This window comes from Anopheles moucheti, chromosome 3, assembly GCF_943734755.1.
Source record: "Anopheles moucheti chromosome 3, idAnoMoucSN_F20_07, whole genome shotgun sequence".
Taxonomy (NCBI): Eukaryota; Metazoa; Arthropoda; class Insecta; order Diptera; family Culicidae; genus Anopheles; species Anopheles moucheti.
Genome location: NC_069141.1, coordinates 88,635,447 through 88,655,344, shown reverse-complemented (window position 1 = coordinate 88,655,344; position 19,898 = coordinate 88,635,447). Strand labels below are relative to the sequence as shown.

Sequence of the window (19,898 nt, the reverse complement as noted above, 5' to 3'; positions counted from 1 at the left end):
CCGCCGGCTGGTAAAACCCGTGGCCAGTAGTTGATATAAACAAATCGTTCACTTTTAATGGCACCCCCTGCGTAATGTATTCGGGGGTGCGTTACTGTAGCGCGCGGGTGTCGGTGCGCATTGAAGCATTTAAATGGTGTTTAATTTGAAACGTGTATTATATTGAATTGTTTTCATCTTTAGGAGCTTGTCAATTGCGGTAGCTGTTGTGTAAATAGTAGCAACATTGGATGTTGAGGTAGGACATTCGGGAGATTAATTGCTTTTTTTTTCATAACATATCGATTAGCTCCAGCTCGAGCAGGAATATTCGGAAGCAGGAGAAACTTCCAATGGAAAGACATTTACTTTCGTGTCGCTGTTGCTAATCTTCCAATATTTACATCCATCATTTTAAGCCCTCTTTTGCACATAGCATCAAGGTGAGCTTATGTGATACACACACACACTCGATGGTATCGATTTACAGGAGCTGTCAAAAAGCATTTCATCAAACATGTTCCTTCTCCGAAGCATTTACCTTGCGACGAGCGTGAAGGTCGTCGATGGCAACCGATTAGCAAACAGACCGTTAAGTGATAAAAGTGTGAGACGCTCTTATCGCTGTCAATCTGATCGATTCATCGAGGCTTTAGGTGTGAATTCTTGAGTAGGGCTTATCAAACAAAGACGAGCTTATCCTATCATTGATTGGGTAGAATATTGCTGTGTAAAAATGATTAATATCTGATAAAATCTTTCTATTAATCATATCCTGTTCCATTTTTTTCATCAAGTATACAAGTACCCAGATGTTTTCAACGAGCTGTTTCTATTACTAGTAACTACTACTGCTATAGTGATCTTTAAGTTAATATCGAATATACTTAAGTTTTTGTGAATTAGTCATCTTTACCATATTTTTCCTGATATAGACCCGGATTAAGACAAGAATGATTCATTTGCTATCGGTACACCTCTACATTATCTTACTCGTATTACAGGATTGTGTATTCGGGCTTTATCTTTAGATTGTATTGCGATTGTTATTCTAAGAAATTTCTATCAATTACATAGTGACTTATGTACCTACAGTAAATTGAGTATTGTATATTTCTTCAAATTATTTGACCACCGATACTACTCGGAGGTCTGTTGATTATTGTATGGTCTTGTATCAACTTGTGTAGTAAGATCAACACATCGTTGTGAGTTTGCTGTATGAATAACCGTTCCCCGGTCGGACATTCTTATCAGTAATGTGTACCGAGTGAGCTCAATATTTGCTTTAAGATTTGTTCCGGGACGATGCCCGTGAAGCTGGTCTCCACACGCACAGGCCAACCCGTACCCACTAATCATCTTCGGAGGTGTTACGGAACGAAATTGGCTCCCATCAGCCAGCAACACTATTGCCAAAGATTTGCTTTTTTCCGGCGGTGTTTCGCGGCTCCGCAGGAGGTTCGCTCCGAGGTTTAATTTTCTCGTGTAATAAAGCTGAAAATCGGATCGCATTTGCGCATTGGACCAAAGCTGGATGGTGAGCGGAGGCACTATGCTGCAAGCGCAGGGTTTCGGTGTCGAATCGCGTGAATCCTCCGTCCATCGTGCGTAAATTGCGATGATGATGCGTTTATCAGCAATTTCCTGTATCTAGCAAGGGTAGATGGCAGCGTAAAAAAGGCAAAACCATGATGGTGAAGCGATGTTTGCCTCTCATTCGCTCGCGACACGGACAGTGGATATGTGTCACCTTTTGGGGAAGTCACGATGGGAGGTCAAACAAGCTCCACTATTTTCCACCCAACAGTAAAGCAGTGTACCTACGGGACATTTCTATCTTGCACGAATTAGACCATCGAAATCAGCATACGGCTACTAGCAGCTGTCTAATCTGATCATCACCTACAACACGGCGTTCCTGCGCGCACTATCTGATTGCAGAGGAGGGTACAGAAGAGCCAATAAAAATGCCAGCACCGGCGTGGGGAACAACACGGGTGGCAGACAAGATGCCAGCGGAGAGTAATCAATGAAGCAATCATTTCATTCCCCCGTCTAGCGGAGCGTGTTAAAGATGCGTCGTTGCGCGTAGTTCAACAAATAGCTTCACCATGTCTTTTTCCCTCCTCCACTGCACACGGTCGCATGGCCGAAGGGCGGAAAGATTCTTTTTCGCTCTAACAGTTCCACTGACACATCGTCCCACTCGACACGAGTGTTTGATTACCATATCGAGCCGACCGTGTTGTTGGCCGGCGGGAATATGTGGTTGATTAAATTTACAACGAAAATGGCGTGGCACGAGGGAAATTATGCGAATGCAAATATGTAGCCCATATTTTCTGCCTCAACATCGGGGAAATGTGTTTCCTATCGGACATGGCGTTCAATCGGAACGTCGATCAGTTTCTAGGAAATGCTACTGGAGATAGCAAGAATGCGCAGATAAGATGGAGGCTGCGTAATAAAGAGGCTTTTAAATGGAGGCATCGAAACACTCAAAGTCGTAGAAATGTTTGACTGATGTGCTTCCAAATACATTTGCTGGTCGTTAGCAAGAAAGTGAAATGGTCAAGGGAACATCAAAGGTAGTATCGGCTGCACGGCACCACCGCCCGTTCGTGGGAAGCTTAGCACTCGGGCCAGTTGAGAAAGTGGAACTAAATTGCAGGCAAAGTGAATTGTCTTGCGCCGTCGATTGTGTGCTGACCTAAAATACACGACAACACAAAAAGTGGAAACAAATCCCATACCGCTTGGGTGGAACCCACCATAGGGTTGGTTTATCCCTTCTTCAGTGGTCATTAACGCCGACAAAATCGGTGGAAAGTCGCTACCACCCTGTCGACGAATGTGCGGACGCGTTTTCGATCGTGTGAATTTCTCGGTGTCGTGCCGCCAAATACGTGATGACAAATCACAACCATCGGGTAGAAAAAAAATGTTGAAATGGCAGAATTGGCTTCGAACTGAATGAATTACTTTGTTTTGACAATGGTGTAGTTACATGTGGTTACAAAAAGGGTAGCTGCAGCAAAATGACATTTTGAACGATTCATGAGAAATGTGAAACTCGCGAAACCTGTTTGTTTGCTTGATTTATTTTCGTTGATTGAAGCGAAAACAACAAGTTTTGGGTTTTTTTTAAATACGTTTTCGAACAAAATCCCTTGGGTTAGTTCAAATCTTTATAGACTGAATCATTTGTAGCACTGAATTAACGATAGTTTTATTTCTCTCTTTCTTCCCGCCAGGTGTTGCACTTATTCCAAGGTGTGTATAAGAGCGAAGGCAGAGACGACGGAATTTCGTGACGATTCACACTTTCCGCGCATGCATCACGGTAAATTCCAACTGGCAACGTCACAAACAAGTTCGATTACTTCACAAATAAGCTCTCGCTGATTCGTACATTCGCGCATTTCCCATCGCACATAAGCAGCGGGCGGTGAAGATGTCGTCATCGCCTCTAGCACGGCATTTCAAAACTGGTCGTGGTTTGCATTTGTATTTGCAGCCGCGAAAACGTCAAGCCACGAATGCCCTGCGGAGTTTTGGTTGGATGAGATCAACTATTGGTGCTAAGCTGCAACTTCACTTCAGGTTCTTCGGGGTTTTTGGGTGAAACCTTTCAAGCGACTTCCCTCCCAAGCTTAACGGAGCTAGGGAGGAAGAGTGGTATCCGACAGGTCACTGGGTCACACACCTGGCACACTGCTGATAGGCATGGGAAGCATTTCAGTTTAAAGCTTATCTGTAGCAGTTTTTGTTGGGTGTTTTCGTCAGGTTCTGTGAGGACATTTTGGAAACAGAGAATACATAAGCTTTCTGGGTTGTTTTTGCTGACAACCTACTAGGTCGTATGTTTGCCATAAAATATAGTAACACATGTTACTGCATAGTCAGTCTTGATTCTTGACCACATTAGATTTAGGACATCGCCGGTGCATCTGTGGCCTAGTATGTAGAGTATGTCGCGATAATATAATGTGATAATCATAAAATTAATTGTTGTCATTATATGCGCAGAGATAATGCTAAGCGTTCGTTACGCCTTTTGAGCTAAAGATAACTTTGTTACAAAATGAATAATGTGGAGCGATACGCAGTGATTCCTGATATATCTTTTGCCCATGATATGTGTGGATTGTGCTTGTTGAATGTCGGTTTTGAATGTGTTAATCATAACTGCTTCCTCGGCGACAGACAATACACGCCAAATCCTGCTCCCTTCCATTACCGTGATTAGCATAGACAACAAAAAATAATCAGCATTAGTACGTCGTTTGACGGACGTGTCGTTGAGTGTGACAGTCGCACGATGAGCCATCGTCGGTTCAACAACACTCGTTTCCATATCGACCATAAGGAAAGCCAGAACCATATCGTCACGAATTGCCGGTTGGCTGCATGTGCGGTAGCTTATCGCGCGAAGTTGCAGGCATTTGGTAGTTATGTTGCTTTTTCTTTTTTGCGCTCCCTTGCGTAAAACGGCAGAACTGGTTGAACGCTGGAAAAGACATGTATGCTGATTGTGGGCATATTTCAGCCAGATAACCGGGCGCTGGTTGGTGGTGGTTAAGTTGGGTGGACTTGACGGCGGTGCGCGCACATGTAAACAGGTGTCCGATGTATCTTCCACACGTTCCACGTTTGACCACTGTCCCGATCGGTACGAGAATAGATCGGATGATAGGAGTGCCCGGCTAGGGTCTCTCTATCGTTAATGAAAGGCAGCGCCGCCACATGTGGATGCGGACGTTTTAGTACGGTGCGATTTGAGTGTTCGATGACGGGGTGTTGTCGATAGCGACTTCCAACGTTGAGCGACTTTTTCCAATTATTTTCTATCCCTTCTCTATACGATTATTCCACCGGATGATGGGGAGACTCACTTTCTAAGCAATTTGGGGAGGAAAAAAATAAAAGAACCTCCATGCCCTCTAAAGCCGACACTGCGTTGTGGGTAAGACTTAATGTAAACCGCTGGAAAGTCACGATTTTAGACGAACCGATGGAGGTGGTAAGCCGGAGGTTTCGTTAGTGTGTGGCTTCCTATATTCCCCGGCTCGGCGTATTGGTTCCTGCGCCAGAAGGCGATCGGTCAAGAGCCATCGTCATCAATATTGAACGACGAGGGAAGAAAAAACGGAACGGGGAATTGGGCGGGTGGAGGGCTCTGAGGGCCGCGATAGTAATGATGGTTCTCTGTCACGTTAGGGGTCCCGAGAGCATGCTCTGAATGATTGATGAACGGATGCGACGTGGACATGGGTCCGGTTGCTTCCTCTTCTGCTGCTGTCCACAGTAGCAGTGAATTTTTCCCACTTGTGCAAAGTGCTGACAGTTAGTGGTGCAGAGATATTCATCTTTATCGACGTTTGTTGTTTTAGTAGTTCTCTTCTGTGTATGTGAAAAGACAACCCCCCCCCCCCCAGAAACACACATCTCATTCGAGAGAATGGCACATTTGGAGCATATTTTTAGACATCCATATTGTTTCCAGGACGTGGAAACGTGGCGTACGGCAGGAAATTGAATCCTAGAGCTAGGATCAATAAATGATGTGGATTCTTTGAGCATCGATCGAAAAGGTGCTTCTGATTGATGTGCGTGCGAAAGGGCGGAGTGTGTGTGAGTGCGTCAATGGACATATTGTTGATGAATATTGATAATCTAAAACCAGTGCCTGGTGGGTGTAGCGTAGCATACGTTTTTCTCTGCGATTAATTTGATGTATGCTCCAATGAATAGGATAAAGGGTGAAAACATGCTTTAATTAATGTTTTAGCTTTCCCTTGGTTCTTTTTTACATCACCTCCGAGACATAGCGTGATTGAAGGATGTTTTTCTCACTTGAGCAAGATGGAGAATAAAAAGGTGCGATAAATTGTCGGTTAAACGAATTTCAGCTAGGTTTTTTTTTATGTTTGATGTTGCTTATAGCAGCTTTGGCGAACAACGACTAGTTATTCTAATTTTTGGCCTTTTTAATACGTTATATTGCGCAATAATTTTAGTACACTTTCTCTTCAAACTTTAATCCGAGCTAAAGCTCATAATATATTCCACAACAAGGCGAGTTAATCCAAAGCTGAACTATTGTGTATCGATTATCCTCATATAAATGTACTTAGGGTTTTGCGTTTGGTAAAGAATGGCCGCATATATTAGCCATAAATGATGGCGGTTTAGAAAGATGGAGCCAAACTCGCGGAAGAAATAGAAACTACAGCGCGAAAGGTGGTTAGTTATGCTGTTAGCTTCCTGCGACTTCCATGTTTTTTTTTCTTATCCGCTGCCCAAAATGACCCACTTTGGAAAAAGAGAACGTCACTGGAAACGTCACCAACGGGTCGGGTCGTTCCTGTCGTTGTGGTTGGCACTTTCTCGAGAGCTGCTCGTTGTTTGTTTGCAAGCGCCTTGTAAGGTGGTGGATACAGTGGGGAACCCAACAAAAAAAAAAGAGGGAAGAAATAAACAACCCTAGTGGCATTGTGGTGCCACAGAAAAGTTGAGCTTTAGGCGAACAGTCGAACCGTTTGTTCGATGAGCCAAATGTGCTGGCACTAACCGCTAACGCGTCTTTTACTGGTGAAATTCGTTCGAAGCCAAGGAAGCAAAAAAGCATGGGTTTGTGAATGGCGCCGTAGGAAAAGGTTTTGGATCGGTCCACAAATAGACTGTGGCTGAATATTTGAGTGTTTGTAGCAAATATTAACCATTTGGCAATTTAAATAACAAAAAAGAGCAATATGAAGTATGTAGATGAAGCATTATCATTATATATTCTCTATATAGAATTTATACATATTGTATCAATTCTTGTATATTATATTGTGGTACAATAGAACTGCCTATCTCATGCTACACTTGTCGCCCTAGCTGTTCTTTATTGTTAGAACCAGTTTATTGCGATCATCACAATCACCACGAAAGCGACCTTTTGCAATATAAACTTCCATGCACTGAAAGTCATACTCCAATCGTGTGCTGGCTTTGATCTGTCTTATCACTTTTTGGTTGAACTGTTTATACCACTCTGGAACAGCTCGAGTGCATAAAAGTCATAGCAGTGAACGGAACCCCAACAGGAAGCATTCTATCAATCAAGAAAGCGACTGTCTCTGGCCATGGGTCTGATGTACTGGAGGAACTCCCGATCATAAGCACCCGAGCACGCAGGCAAACGCAGACCAAGTGCAACGGGGAGGACCGTAAAGTCAACCCTCGATGATGATGACGATGTTGTTTTGTGTTGATCCGTTGTCGGTGAAAGGTAATAAAATTATTGATTTAATTTCCCTTTCCGCCGCATTGCCTCAAGGCCACTAGGATGAGGCTTTACTGCAGGAAAACGGCAAGACAAAGACAGTGAACGAAGGGAAACATTTTAAAAAACACACACACCCATTGGTTAACCCACATTTTGTAGGGTGTGGTGAGAAAACTCGACGATTTGGTTAATTACTTTGTAGGACTGTGAATTGTTTAGTTGAACCGCTCCTAGTAGTAAATGATCTTTCATCTTTTAATGTATCGGGTACAATGAAGTGTTAAAACTCGATCACTGATATAAGATTGCACGATGTTTACCGTCTTCTTTAATTGCTGACACGCGAAACAGTTTCCTTCACTAATACCCATTAATGGAGGTAAACTCCAACTGCCGTGTTTAGCTTCGATAGAGGATAGGAATTTGATGTAATTAAGCCACTCAAAAGCGACATGTACCGTGTAATAGTTACCATTTATTTACACGGTTACGGTTTCAACCAATTTCGATAGGAAATGGTTAATATTTCGTTACTTTATTTATAAGGTTCGTTTAGCAGATCTATTGACTCATGATTTTGGATACGACGTTTTAATTTTAAATGTATTGCCTTTTGTTCTTTAATTCCCTGTGTGTTTACAGAACACTTCATGTATTTAGAAACAAGCGATGAGTCGCCTACCTTATCATCGTAAATGAAGGCAAACGGTCGCATGATAACGAAATGAAGACAACACTCGACATAGAGCGATAATAAATGTTATAAATGAAGCTGTTTAATTTTCCAACGTGACCAATTATGAGCTGCAGCGCGTTTTATGTGAAGAGCCATGATTCATGGGAAATTTGCTTTGTAGCTCTGTAATGTAAAATCTGTTTATTGTAACACTATCTGAATTGTTGAATGGACCATCAGTAAGTGACGGAATACAGCAAAGAACTGAGAGCGTCTTTCACACCGATGAATGTTTATGATTCAGTGTTTTTGTTTCCTTCCACTCCCATTAGCATATTCTTAATCATCGCAATTTTCTTGTTGCATCATTCGCCGGCCGCGCAGTAAAGCAATTGCTTAAGAATGCACTGCAGATGAAACCATTTGCTTCCCAACCGCCCGAACTAGGAAGATAGACCGCAGCTGTCATGGGATGCGAACCGGGATGTGGTTAGGTTTATTGGATGTTTAAATTATTATTTTTGTCTCTCGTTCTCCCGGTCTGGGAGAGTGTGGTGCTCCATTACTTCACGTTGTTCGTTTGCAGCACAAGCGGCCACATGATGCAACAGAACACTTTTACAGCGATCGCAGGGGTTGATTAACGCTGCAGGAGATCTTTGCCCGGCGGTGGAACAGAGGAGAGTTAAGAATGGTGAAGTAAAAAGTTTGTTGGGGGTTTTACGTTGAAAAGACGCATTCGAAGTCAGGCGAGAAGAATGAACAACGTGCTGCTCATATGTGTGATAAAATATCGCTTAAAAATGGGACAACATCAACGGTGAAACGGATGAGGAGGGTACGACTCATGGGAAGAATGATCGCTTCTATCACACTTCTTCCGTGGTCGATCGGATGAAGCTTGTTATGACTTTGGTGGTTTGGTTAATTTGTTCTCCGTAGCTTCAAGGGACCACAGCAGCAGGTTAAACGAAGGATTACGTCCACTTTATAATGGTTCTTGAGAAGAAAAGGTAAAATAGTCTTTTCTGTAAAATACTCCGTTTTATCCGTTTTGCGAGAAGTCATCAATCCATTTGGGACATTATGCTACCAGGCACGATTTGTTTGGTTAAGGTGTTGCGATGTGCGTCGTGTTTGGTCTTTGCTAACACGTTCTGCTGCTAGCAAGAAATAACAAAACGCACTCGCGGCTAGAACAATGATTCCATTTAGTGTCTGTATCTAAAGGACCGGACGAATAGTGGAGTTGATAATTCACGACGACTCAACAACAACGCACCTCCCGGCCGATCCGCGCGGCTACCACCATACCGCGGTTGAGAAAACCTTCCTGTAGGTGCTTGAAATCCTTAACTACAGTTGGATTTAGGTTGTGCATACGACCTAATGTGTTGAAGCAGAGATTTTCTTTATAACTACAATATTAGTAATGTGATGTTGAATCATGCAAAAATGAGAAAAGTACTTTCCTTCGAGAGTGCCGTTGGGTGCATCTTTCTATCTAAGCCTTTTCTTTTTCTAGAGAAAGCTATCATCTCGAAGGGATGATTCACAGGATTGTTCATGATCTTTGCTTTATTATTGAGTTTGAGCAGTACGATCAAATGATGATAGAAAAAGAGGACGAACAACTGGCTCAATGCGTAGTTTGCAACCCACTTTTAACGGAGCAGTTTGTCATTAGAACTTGCCTATTAACACCTAAACGAACATTTCGTGATGCTTTCACCTGAACCAACGGTGACAGTGGAAGTCCCTAATATCGCCGAATTCTTTAGCGGTCCGCCAGTTGAAGCCGAACTGGAACTGAAAAAGGCACCGTCAAACGTGTATTCATGCACAGCTATCGTAAAAAAAGCGTGACCATCGAGCAGTGAGTCACGGACACAAACAAAACAAGAACGTGAAGAAGCAAAATGGGTACGAAACCAAAACCACACCACCCAAGGGAGAAATAAATTGAAACTGTGTAAGGCTACCTTTTTTCTGCTTTACCCCTCGATGAGGGGCGAATCGAGCCCAGCGAAAAGAGTGTGTGGTTTCGGACAGATTTTAGCGGCCGTTTGATTGATAACCAGTTCTACCCCACCAAATCTTATTTAAAATGGTCTGAATGGGTACGATCCTTCTTAGTATTTGTGTGCGATACACACAGCTTAATTGCTTAAGCAATAGTTTAATTGCTGAAAGTGGATTTGTGATTGTTATTCGCAAAGAATTTCCATCATCGTTGTAAATTGTCTTAATATTTCCTGCACTCTATTGGTTGCATGGCATCCGATACAAGACATCATCTGTCTGTGTAGTTTTATATGTTCTTAACGCGCTACAGCTAGCTTATCGGTGGCTATAGGGGTCATTTTATGGACGGACCTAACGGGCAATTTTTATGTTCCATAAACCGGATATCAATATTTTATAATAACTTGTAAGGTAAGGTCACGGTTTGTAAGACGTCAACCACATTACTGCAAAATTTAGAAACAGGATGTTCGGTACGTTCAAACACTATAAACCATGAAGAAGGCGCTTTGAACCATAATTATCGTGATAAAACGTACACTCGTTTGTATAACGATTACATTCTCCAGAAGGGACTTTAGAGGGACGCTCGTTCAGTGCAAAATGTGTTACAAGTAGAGACACTTTTAATTTTGACTTGGTCGCAGTAGGCAGGTCGCATTGTACGCGTATAATGTATTGATTTTCCAAAAACAACATGATAGTAATATGGCTTGTGTTTCCCCATTACTATACAGGTTCGTCACTGCTGAGGAGAATCATCGCGAGTGTGAAGAACATTCATCTGCTTCAACGTTCCCACCGACAGCCGGAAGTTGCTACCTTCGCACGGTGAACCTTTTGCCGGGCTCGCCGTATCCTTCCATCCACTGCCTCGTAACGTAACCAAAGTGGCCAAAGTAAGAGTCTGCCATCGAACCGATACCTAAACCGTGAACACACTCTGCCAATCCACCGCGGAAGCTGGACAACCACAGACGTGTTGTGAGGGGTCGGTGTATTGCACAACCGGCGTGTAGTGGTATCCATCCAGCAGCCATCATTTAATGCCAACATCCCGAACTCCAACCATGGCGCCGGTGGCCATGGCCTCTTCCACGGGCCTTTCCCGACGACAGATGCTTGGTGTCATCCTATTGCTCATCCTGCCTAGTGCTTTGGTAGTGGTAGTGCATGCGGAACCGATCCTGAAGATCCGCACGACTGAGTTTACCCGTTACAATGAAGTGATTGAATATCAAAGCTCAAAGTCGTACAATCCGCGCGGTATGGCACCGCTGTACGAAATCACTAATCACATCATCGATCTGTTCGTCGATGAATATCCCATTCCGGATGGTAAGGAGGGCTTTAAGTTATTAATTTTGAGCGAAGTTATTCATCCGGCTTTTCCCAATTGCAGGTTACATCACCGTACAGGAAGGCAACATTGCTGCAGGACCAAACGTTGCGGACAATAACTGGGGTCCGTTGCTGAAACAATACTGGGCGATCTTGCTTGTGGCGGCACTATGCATCATAATGATTGCGATCATGCCTATCATGGGTCTGTGTCTGTGTTGCTGCCGGTGCTTCGGCGGATGTGGTGGACGATCCCAGCCGTTCGACAAGAAACACGATACTTGCCGTCGGGCAATTTTGGGCTTCCTGTTGATTTGTTCAACCTCAGCATTGGTGTAAGTGTTTCTGCTCGGAACAGTGTAGGCATCCATACAAGTAATGATTATATTCTTTACTTTCTTTTTTTAATTGAAACAATAGCTTTGGAGTGGTGGTTGCGTTTGTCACCAACAGTTATATGCAACATGGGGTGGAAAACATTACTACTTCCGCTCGGCATGGTGTGCACGATACTCGGCTGTACTTGAGAAGTACCTCGTCTCATATCGATCATGTGCTGAACAAGAACTACCAAGAACTGAACAACGATCTCAAACAGATGCTGAACGATGCTTCCGGCACCATAATCAAACGGCTGGAGGAGCAATCTAAGGCTGAGAAGTTAACGACGCTGTACCAATTTGTCGAAGATTTGCCAGGAATTAGCAAAAATTTGGAAAAGATGAAACAGCTCACTAGCGAGTTACGGATCACAGCATCTCAGTTGAACGATGGTGAGTTTTACATGTCATTGTGGAGGCATAAAGCGAATCTGAGAGTAGTTTTACCGTTTCATTCATAACATTTGTACGTTTGCTCGTAGGGCTTCGTGGTGTGAAGAGAGAACTGCTTACTTCGCTTAATAAGTGCGGCACTCAGGATTGTATTAAAGTGATGGAGGACTACAAGATTGGACGCTTAAATGTGAATGGCATCGACTACAACTCGGTAAGTTAGTGAAGGATAGTGAGGTTCTTTCATTAGCGGTGAGGTTTGTGTTGGTGATGGTGGTGGACGTGCAGATAATTTTTTTATTTTTCTTAATGATTGTAAAGATATCATACCAAAGTAAGTTATCATGGGTGCAAAAACAAAATGACGAATGCTGCACTGATTGTGATACATTTATTAACCAAACAGTAGAAACAAATGATCCATAAAGAGACGTCAATGAAATGAACTTTTGGAATCTTAGTATAAATTGAATATTTTCTAGCAATACTACAATGTAATGCTTACATTGCAAGCTTTTTAGCTTGTAATATATACGTTATTTACAATATTATGTTATACCTATGACATTGTTCACAATAATAATGTTTAAAAAAGTATTATAACATCGTTGGTACAGGATTATAAATGTTTTTGGTTGTAATTAAATTAGAATAAGCCTGCATTTTCTACATTTTCTAAATCATATCGATCTTTTTTCTCATCATGATTGATATTCACCATTAATGTTTCATGCGTTGATATGTTTCACAAATTTTAATTGATATGTTTGCTTATTGAAACATTCAAATTCATTCGTCATTTAGATAGATGTTTTTGTTTTCATACTTATCATCCATCGTCAGATCATACGCATAAATAAATAACATATTAAATACTACCCATAAGCACCATTCATTAATCGTGTGTTGTGTATTACAAATCCGTTCGCAAACCTTGTGTAAGCGAATTCATTTACGACAAGATGTTTGTTAACGTATCATCTCTCACCACCACCTTCGCCACTCCAACACCGTAATATGTAACACCCACAAACTAACTCAATTAATTAAACTCTCAACTATTATTCATCCTGGACACATAAATCCACCGTACATACTTTCATCGTCGAAACAAGATACAAGACAGATACTTCCCGAGGGTAGGTGACTCTTTCGGCTTTATCGCTAGTGTTGGTTGTGTTGTGTTCGAGTTGTGTTACGTTCGTTTTGTTAACAGTTTTATATTTTGGTCTTGCCATGTATTTTATTTGGATCTATTCGTCCGAAACCCTGTACAACACTGTGTCATTGTGATTTTTGGAATAAGTTTGTTACATTATTTTTATTTCGTGTTATGCTATGCTCTAATTCCTTTTATTCTCGTTTTATTAATGTATCTGTTAATCGATGATGGTTATATTCTTTACTTTTGTTTTATTTGATCTACTACTATATCAGTTTTACTCCATTTATGTGTATGTGTGCGTGTGTTTGTGTGTGATATTATCTGCAATGTTTATATGTTAACCCAAACCTCATCAAATTGAACGATTGACGCGTGTGTAAGCGTTACAGCGATTGGAGAACAATATTGGAAGCACAAGCATCAAAAGACTAATATCATTTCATACAACATGTTGGCATCAACTTAAATCCCATGTTATACCATCTTTGCATCTTCGATTTTAATTTCTAAGATAATTATGCACTTTTTACGTGTGTAAGTACTCTCTGTTTTAGTGCAAGTCTTTTCTTTTGTTGTTTTGTTTTATTTCAATACTATGCAGCTTTTCCAGCTCCGTGTAGTGCGATTGTTGTGCAATGGGAACTAATTTGCTGTGATCTTTTCTGTATCCTTTAGCTGCCGGATTTATCGGAAATCATCGAGAGCGTTAAGGAGCTGATGGATAGCAGCCTTGGAAGTGCCATACGTAAAGGCGTCAAGCAGATGGAACAGCTCAAGAGTACGCTCAACCAGACGGTTCTGGAAAATATTCCGAAAGTGCAGGCCGCTTCGGATTCAACGGGAAATGCAATAAAAGACGTGTCGAACATGCTCACTTCGCGACTAAACAATGTTGGCGATACCCTGGATAACAATTCATACAAACATCTGGACACGGCAGATGAGTACATACAGCAGTATAGCATCTACAGATATTATGCCGGGCTGGGAATCAGCTCGGTGCTATTGCTGATTTTGATCTGCCTAGTGTTTGGGTTGTTGTGTGGAATTTGTGGCAAACGTCCGGACGGTTATGGAGATGATTGCTGCAATAAGGGTGCTGGTGGAAGATTCTTAATTTTGTAAGTGGTCGCATAGTCGAATGGAGTATCGGGAGTACGAAATAGTGGAAGTTGCTAATTTGAAATGTTATTTTCTCCCTTCAGTGCCGTTGCCATTATCTTCCTTACCTTTTCTGTGATCCTGGCGGTTGCTTTGGCTTCATTCCTGGCAGGCACACTCGCGCGTCGTGCTGCCTGTGACTCGCTCCGTGATCCGGCCAATGATCAGATTGTCAGCTATATCGATCAGTTTGTTGATTTAAACCGCCTGTACTCAGATTTGCGAGCACAGGCCGAACGCTCAAAACCCAAGCTGCCGGTCAGCGATAATATGGAACAGATAAGCATCGGCCAGGTGATTGTGGCCTGTCAACAAAATGAATCGATCTACAAGGTACTGAAGTTGAACAACTTCGTCGACATTGACACGATTCGTGATTTCCCGGAGCAGTACGGCATTACACGCGAATTGAATGCGCTTACGCTGAAGATTAAAATAAATCCGGTACAAATTCTTACGCCCGAGGCAACCGAAGACATTAAAGCATTACAAGCGTCGAAGCTAAACGACTTCGATGTGGATAAATTCACGGATAATGTAAGTTGGAGTGATGCAAAGACATGGAAGGTTTTACGAGTAATTTGTTATAATATTTCAGCTAACATACAACATCACCGAGTACAATCTGAATGAGATAGCCCAAAAGTTACGAGATGTAGCAGACCGCGTTCCGCCCGGCAAAGATATGAACGACATCAAAGTGAACCTAAAAAATCAAGCTTTGCATCTGTCTTCCTATCAGGTAAGAGGGTTTTTTGGTTAAACAAAAAAAATCGGACATAGATTGATATAACCTGTTGCATTTTTAGACCAATCTTGTTGATCCGATGATTGTTTCTACAAATGAGCTTATTAAGCTCTCGACTACGTTGGACAGCAGCTTGAAGTTTGGGGAAAAATCTTTCTCGGATGCCATCGACAAATTCTTGACGCAGATCAAAGAGGCTGAAAATTACATCAACAAACACGGCATGACTTTCGTGCAGAATATCACCGAGGAGCTGGTGACTGGTTTTACCAACCAAATTTATGCGTACATCAAGTTCGTGATCGATTCCACAGAGAACGATATTGGACTTTGTGGACCGATGTACAACGTTTACGAATCGGTGATTGTTGCATCGTGTGATAGGATCGTAGATCCATTTGTAAGTATACATGCATGTTGTGCTGTCGAAGCTGTTGAAGGCGGACGGTAACGACAATTGTCCTAAATATCATATGTTTTATATTTGTTTCAGAACGGATTCTGGGCTGGTGTAGTGTGGTGTTTGCTACTGTTCCTACCGTCAATTATTTTTGGCGTGAAGTTGTCGACATTATATCAAAAATCGGATCCTTACCCTGGCCCGATGGTGGAATCGTAAGTGCAAAAGCTTAGTGCTTCCATCCTCTATTTATAATTCACAGACTATAGTAGCTACTCAACTGCATGCCCATATATCTGCAAAAAGTAATCTTTATGTTAATAGCATGTGTTATTTAAACTAAAAAGTAGTTTTTGTAGCAATGATTGCATGAGGTGCGTGTGGTGGTAATGAAGGATGTTTGGAGGTGCTTGGATGTAGGGCTAGAATTTGCGCATGCCGTTCGTTAAGATGCTTCCGAAAGTAACAGTATTTCTATTAATGCATGGCTTCCACTCAAGTTCCACTTTTGCTTATAATTTTGCTTTATTTTGAGGAAAAAATAGTAATAAGAACAATGCTTTAACAGTATGATTTTGACTGAAGTATGTTGCAATGTAATTAATAATATTTATATATTGAAAACACTTGGCAAGTTAGAATTGATTGTGATTTCCAAACCAAATCATGTTTTATCCAAACGATAATAATTTGAAGGATAGAGTGGTCGCACTAAAATGAAAAGAGATTCTTCTTCGATATTGAACATATTTGTTTAGTTGTGTACTTTCGCGATCTTTTAAGTTTTACACTGTACATCGAATGCACTAATACGTTAGTTAGATCATGCAAGCGAGTTGTAAATATGGGATCACAATTTTGGAAATAGTGTGTTTGGTCCTAATATTGTTGTACATTTCAAAATAACCGTACAAAATGTAGAATAGGTAAGTGTAGAAGATAACATTACATTCGATAATAAAAATATTTGACAATAAAACAAACATAACATTAAAGGTTTGGCAGTCTGGGACTTTGATAAATTTGTGAAATATAATGGCAATTACATTTTGTTAGAATTAACTATGATATTGCAAAATCAAAACTGCGGTTCACGAAGTTCTTTTGGAATATGCTAAAATCTTCCACCATGTAATGTGGGAAAACGATATTTTGGTTAAAGTTTCAATATACAACAAATTCTCGTGAACTGTGTGTTGTGTTCGTTGTTCATTAGATGGTCGTGTAAATGTGTTGGACCATACTTTGGTATTTTTTCCCCCTCAACGATGCACGCGTGCTATAAAAGTGCTACACCTGACTTTGCAAATAAACCTGCATCGTGCACAGCACTGCATTACAGCAAGAGCAAGAGTTTGATTTGTTGTTTAGTTTGTTCTACATTATACCCATTTCATGTGACACTTCATTATCGGTTGATCCCGTTCATTCTCGTTCGTGTAGAATTGATTCATAGATTGGATATATTGGTTTTTTCACCGTTTGATCAGAGTGTATAATAGTTTATCCTTTTCTGTTTGGTTCTCTGGTATTAGTTTATTGAAATGAAAAAAAAAACGTTTCCAACAAAACATCTCCTACGGTTCTTGCAAGTGTTTTGCGTGTGGTGATGGTGGTTTATCCGGATGCGATATTTTATGTTTGTGGTATTGTTTCTCTTCTTGTCATTTTCCGTTCTCATTACAGTGAGTATCTGTATGATGCCTACACCGAGCGTGATAACATTCCTCTTGCGAGGTAAGTTCATTCCCCAGAGGCTGCCAGATTCCATTGCAAGAGAATATTGAAATATTGAGTGCTAGGAATGATTAAGCTCAGTTCTTCCAACCTTTTCCATCTCTAAGGACCTCAAATTGTACTTACAACAATAATCCAATGATCTCTTTTATGTACGAAACGTTTGTGTATCACTTTCATTTGTTAATCGCCTGCATTTTATGTTTCTTGACTGTCTTTGGTTCCGTAATATTAATTCTTCTTTGCAGTTTGTATTGGTTTGTTATTGTTTATCCCTTGTTTTGTTGCTGTTTATCGGCGCCAAAACGCCTGTTACTGGATATGTTTAACTGATGTTTTGAGATGATTTTTAGGATTCTTCTGATATATTTATGATATATTTATCGACTTGGAAAGTATTGTATCGTACCTCATTGTAGTGCGTAATGAAACATATAAGAATCAATATAATTAAAACATACTGTTATATGTCAACATTGATGGCTCTCTGATATGTTGTGTATTTGGAGCAATATTCTTACCTCCTTTACTGGATTTGTTGTGCTTTCAGTGGTCCAAAAAATAAACGCCGCAAGAAGCAGGATCGCCGCCGTGAATCTCGTGATCGTCGGGAAATCTATTACGAAGAGGGCAGCCCATCGCACAGTCGTGACCCAAGGTACAACGATATGGCTCCGAAGTAAGTTTTGAAACGGTAGTATAACGGATAACACACAAACATTGCAACTCTTTGGACCCTTATGTCAACAGTGTGCCAAAGTATTAACTACATACGAGAGTCACTGATTCGTGAAGTGCACCGATTCGCATTTTCATGCCATAACAAATTATACATACACATACACATGAACATGCATTGTACGATTCCATCACAACCAAGCATTTTTCAACGAAAAGATGCGCTTCAAATACATTTCACACGTAGTGAAAGTATGTGTGAACATAATGCGTGCATCGCAATTCATCATAACAGTTCAATAGCAGGACCCACTAGCAATGGTGTTGTTTTTTGTACCAGAATGGTATTAGTAGGATTGTAGTAGTGCTAGGGTAGATGTTTTCGGTCCTTTGGTAGAGTCCAGAATTTTTGTCTAGCTAGATACCATCCAAAAGTCACGTTTTAGGATTTGATTTCCTCGTAAGCACACCATGAACTAACTACTCTGTGGCATTTAATCAACCATCGTTAATCCCATTTCGTTCCATTTGCTGTTGATAAGCGAACGATAGTGTTCGTCCGCTGTGTCTCTCATAAAACAATACAACATTGAAATTCTTCATTGAACGAACGAAAAACAGCTTGTTTAATTGTCGTCTGATATCGTGCCAGTGACCGTACGTCACTAACTTCCTGCATCTCATTTCTGTACTTCTGAACAGTGTAGAGTCACAGATCCCTTCAATACTAACCCATAGCGGAAGCGATACGGCGGCTTCATCGCCTCCGCCGGTACTACTAACAACTTCCCACCGGCAACGCCATACTTTGCACCAACGTCACCACTCTACCCCCTTACCAATGTCACTGCCAATGTCGTTACTAACGTCGCATGAGTCCCAAGAACAGGACCCAACGGCGTCCTTCGCGATGTACCAAAGTACTAGTCCGACAGGCGAACGCACATCCTCGCCTATGGCCGCATCATCGTTTCAACCGTCGCAACCGCCAGGCACAGGATCACCGAACCGTATGCTTAGCCGACTGTTTAGCAAAAGCTTCTTTGACGACTTCCATATGGCACTTAAACAATATGACCAGTACGTGCCTGCTGGTGGATCGTCCGATCTGCTAACAGTGACGGGGCACGATCGACGAAACCACCATCATCAACCGTCTTATCTACCTTCAATGCTACAGCAGCATCAGCATCTGCACCAACAACACCACCAGCATATGCCACGTACTGGCAATGTGAGCCGAAGCAATAGCAGTAGCGTGGGATCGGTGCGATCGATGGCGCTCGTACCAACGCGTACTCCCTCACCGCTGGACTTTCGTACCATGTCCTTCCGGCGGCCACGATCATTAGCCAGCGAAGAGGGCGGTGGGAAACAATCGGCTACACGCACGGACAGTGGTTACGAGAAATACTAGCTCGCCGTGGTGTAAAACTCAGTAGATCCCAGGGAGATAATACGTTTGAGGATGAGAATCCAAACGTAACGCGCGTTACGATAATCTGCATCGCGTATCGATCCAGCAAACGGAAGTGTTGGTAGCTGCTACTAAAATACAGAGGAAGCGAATGTGCTACGTGGCAGGTTTTCCTAACTGACCTTCAACTCTCTATGAAACTCGCTCTTGTATGTTGTGGCCATACCATTACAACCCATCCCGTTGTGCTGTTGTTGCGTAGCTGCATTGTTGTCGTTTGTTCCTCAAAGCCCACCTGTTTTCACCCTCTAATTGTACTTTCCTTTGACACATCACTCTCGTTCCTGCTTGGTTGTTCCATGGTTGTGTCCTAGATCTTAGTATCACTTCCTGTTGGCGAAACAGAACGCTTCCAACACACAATTTGTTTGGGGAACTTTGCGGCGTGTCTTGCAAATAATTCTTTTGTCTAAAGCTTTTTGCAAATTCCCCGTGTATATACACAACTTCTTCAACCTG

At 41.8% G+C, this 19,898-nt stretch overlaps 1 protein-coding gene across 5 annotated transcripts in view; it reads left to right on the top strand.

Moving 5' to 3' along the window:
• LOC128301479 (prominin-like protein) overlaps window positions 1-19,898 on the top strand; it is a 37,603-nt gene that overhangs the window by 13,081 nt on the left and 4,624 nt on the right. For 2 of the 5 annotated variants that reach the window (XR_008287345.1, XM_053037983.1), the window contains exons 2-14: window positions 3,237-3,255; window positions 10,697-11,297; window positions 11,362-11,635; window positions 11,721-12,073; window positions 12,163-12,287; window positions 13,189-13,212; window positions 13,914-14,359; window positions 14,444-14,936; window positions 14,998-15,141; window positions 15,209-15,547; window positions 15,641-15,762; window positions 17,234-17,284; window positions 17,835-17,963. Coding sequence is in view for 4 of the 5 variants with exons in the window: in XM_053037983.1 (XP_052893943.1) it covers window positions 11,006-11,297; window positions 11,362-11,635; window positions 11,721-12,073; window positions 12,163-12,287; window positions 13,189-13,212; window positions 13,914-14,359; window positions 14,444-14,936; window positions 14,998-15,141; window positions 15,209-15,547; window positions 15,641-15,762; window positions 17,234-17,284; window positions 17,835-17,963 (2,792 nt within the window). In the remaining variant the exon portion in view is untranslated. Of the gene's footprint in view, window positions 1-3,236; window positions 3,256-10,696; window positions 11,298-11,361; window positions 11,636-11,720; window positions 12,074-12,162; window positions 12,288-13,188; window positions 13,213-13,913; window positions 14,360-14,443; window positions 14,937-14,997; window positions 15,142-15,208; window positions 15,548-15,640; window positions 15,763-17,233; window positions 17,285-17,834; window positions 17,964-18,664; window positions 19,380-19,898 lie in introns of those variants that run through there. The other 3 variants (XM_053037982.1, XM_053037984.1, XM_053037986.1) reach the window with 3 other exon arrangements.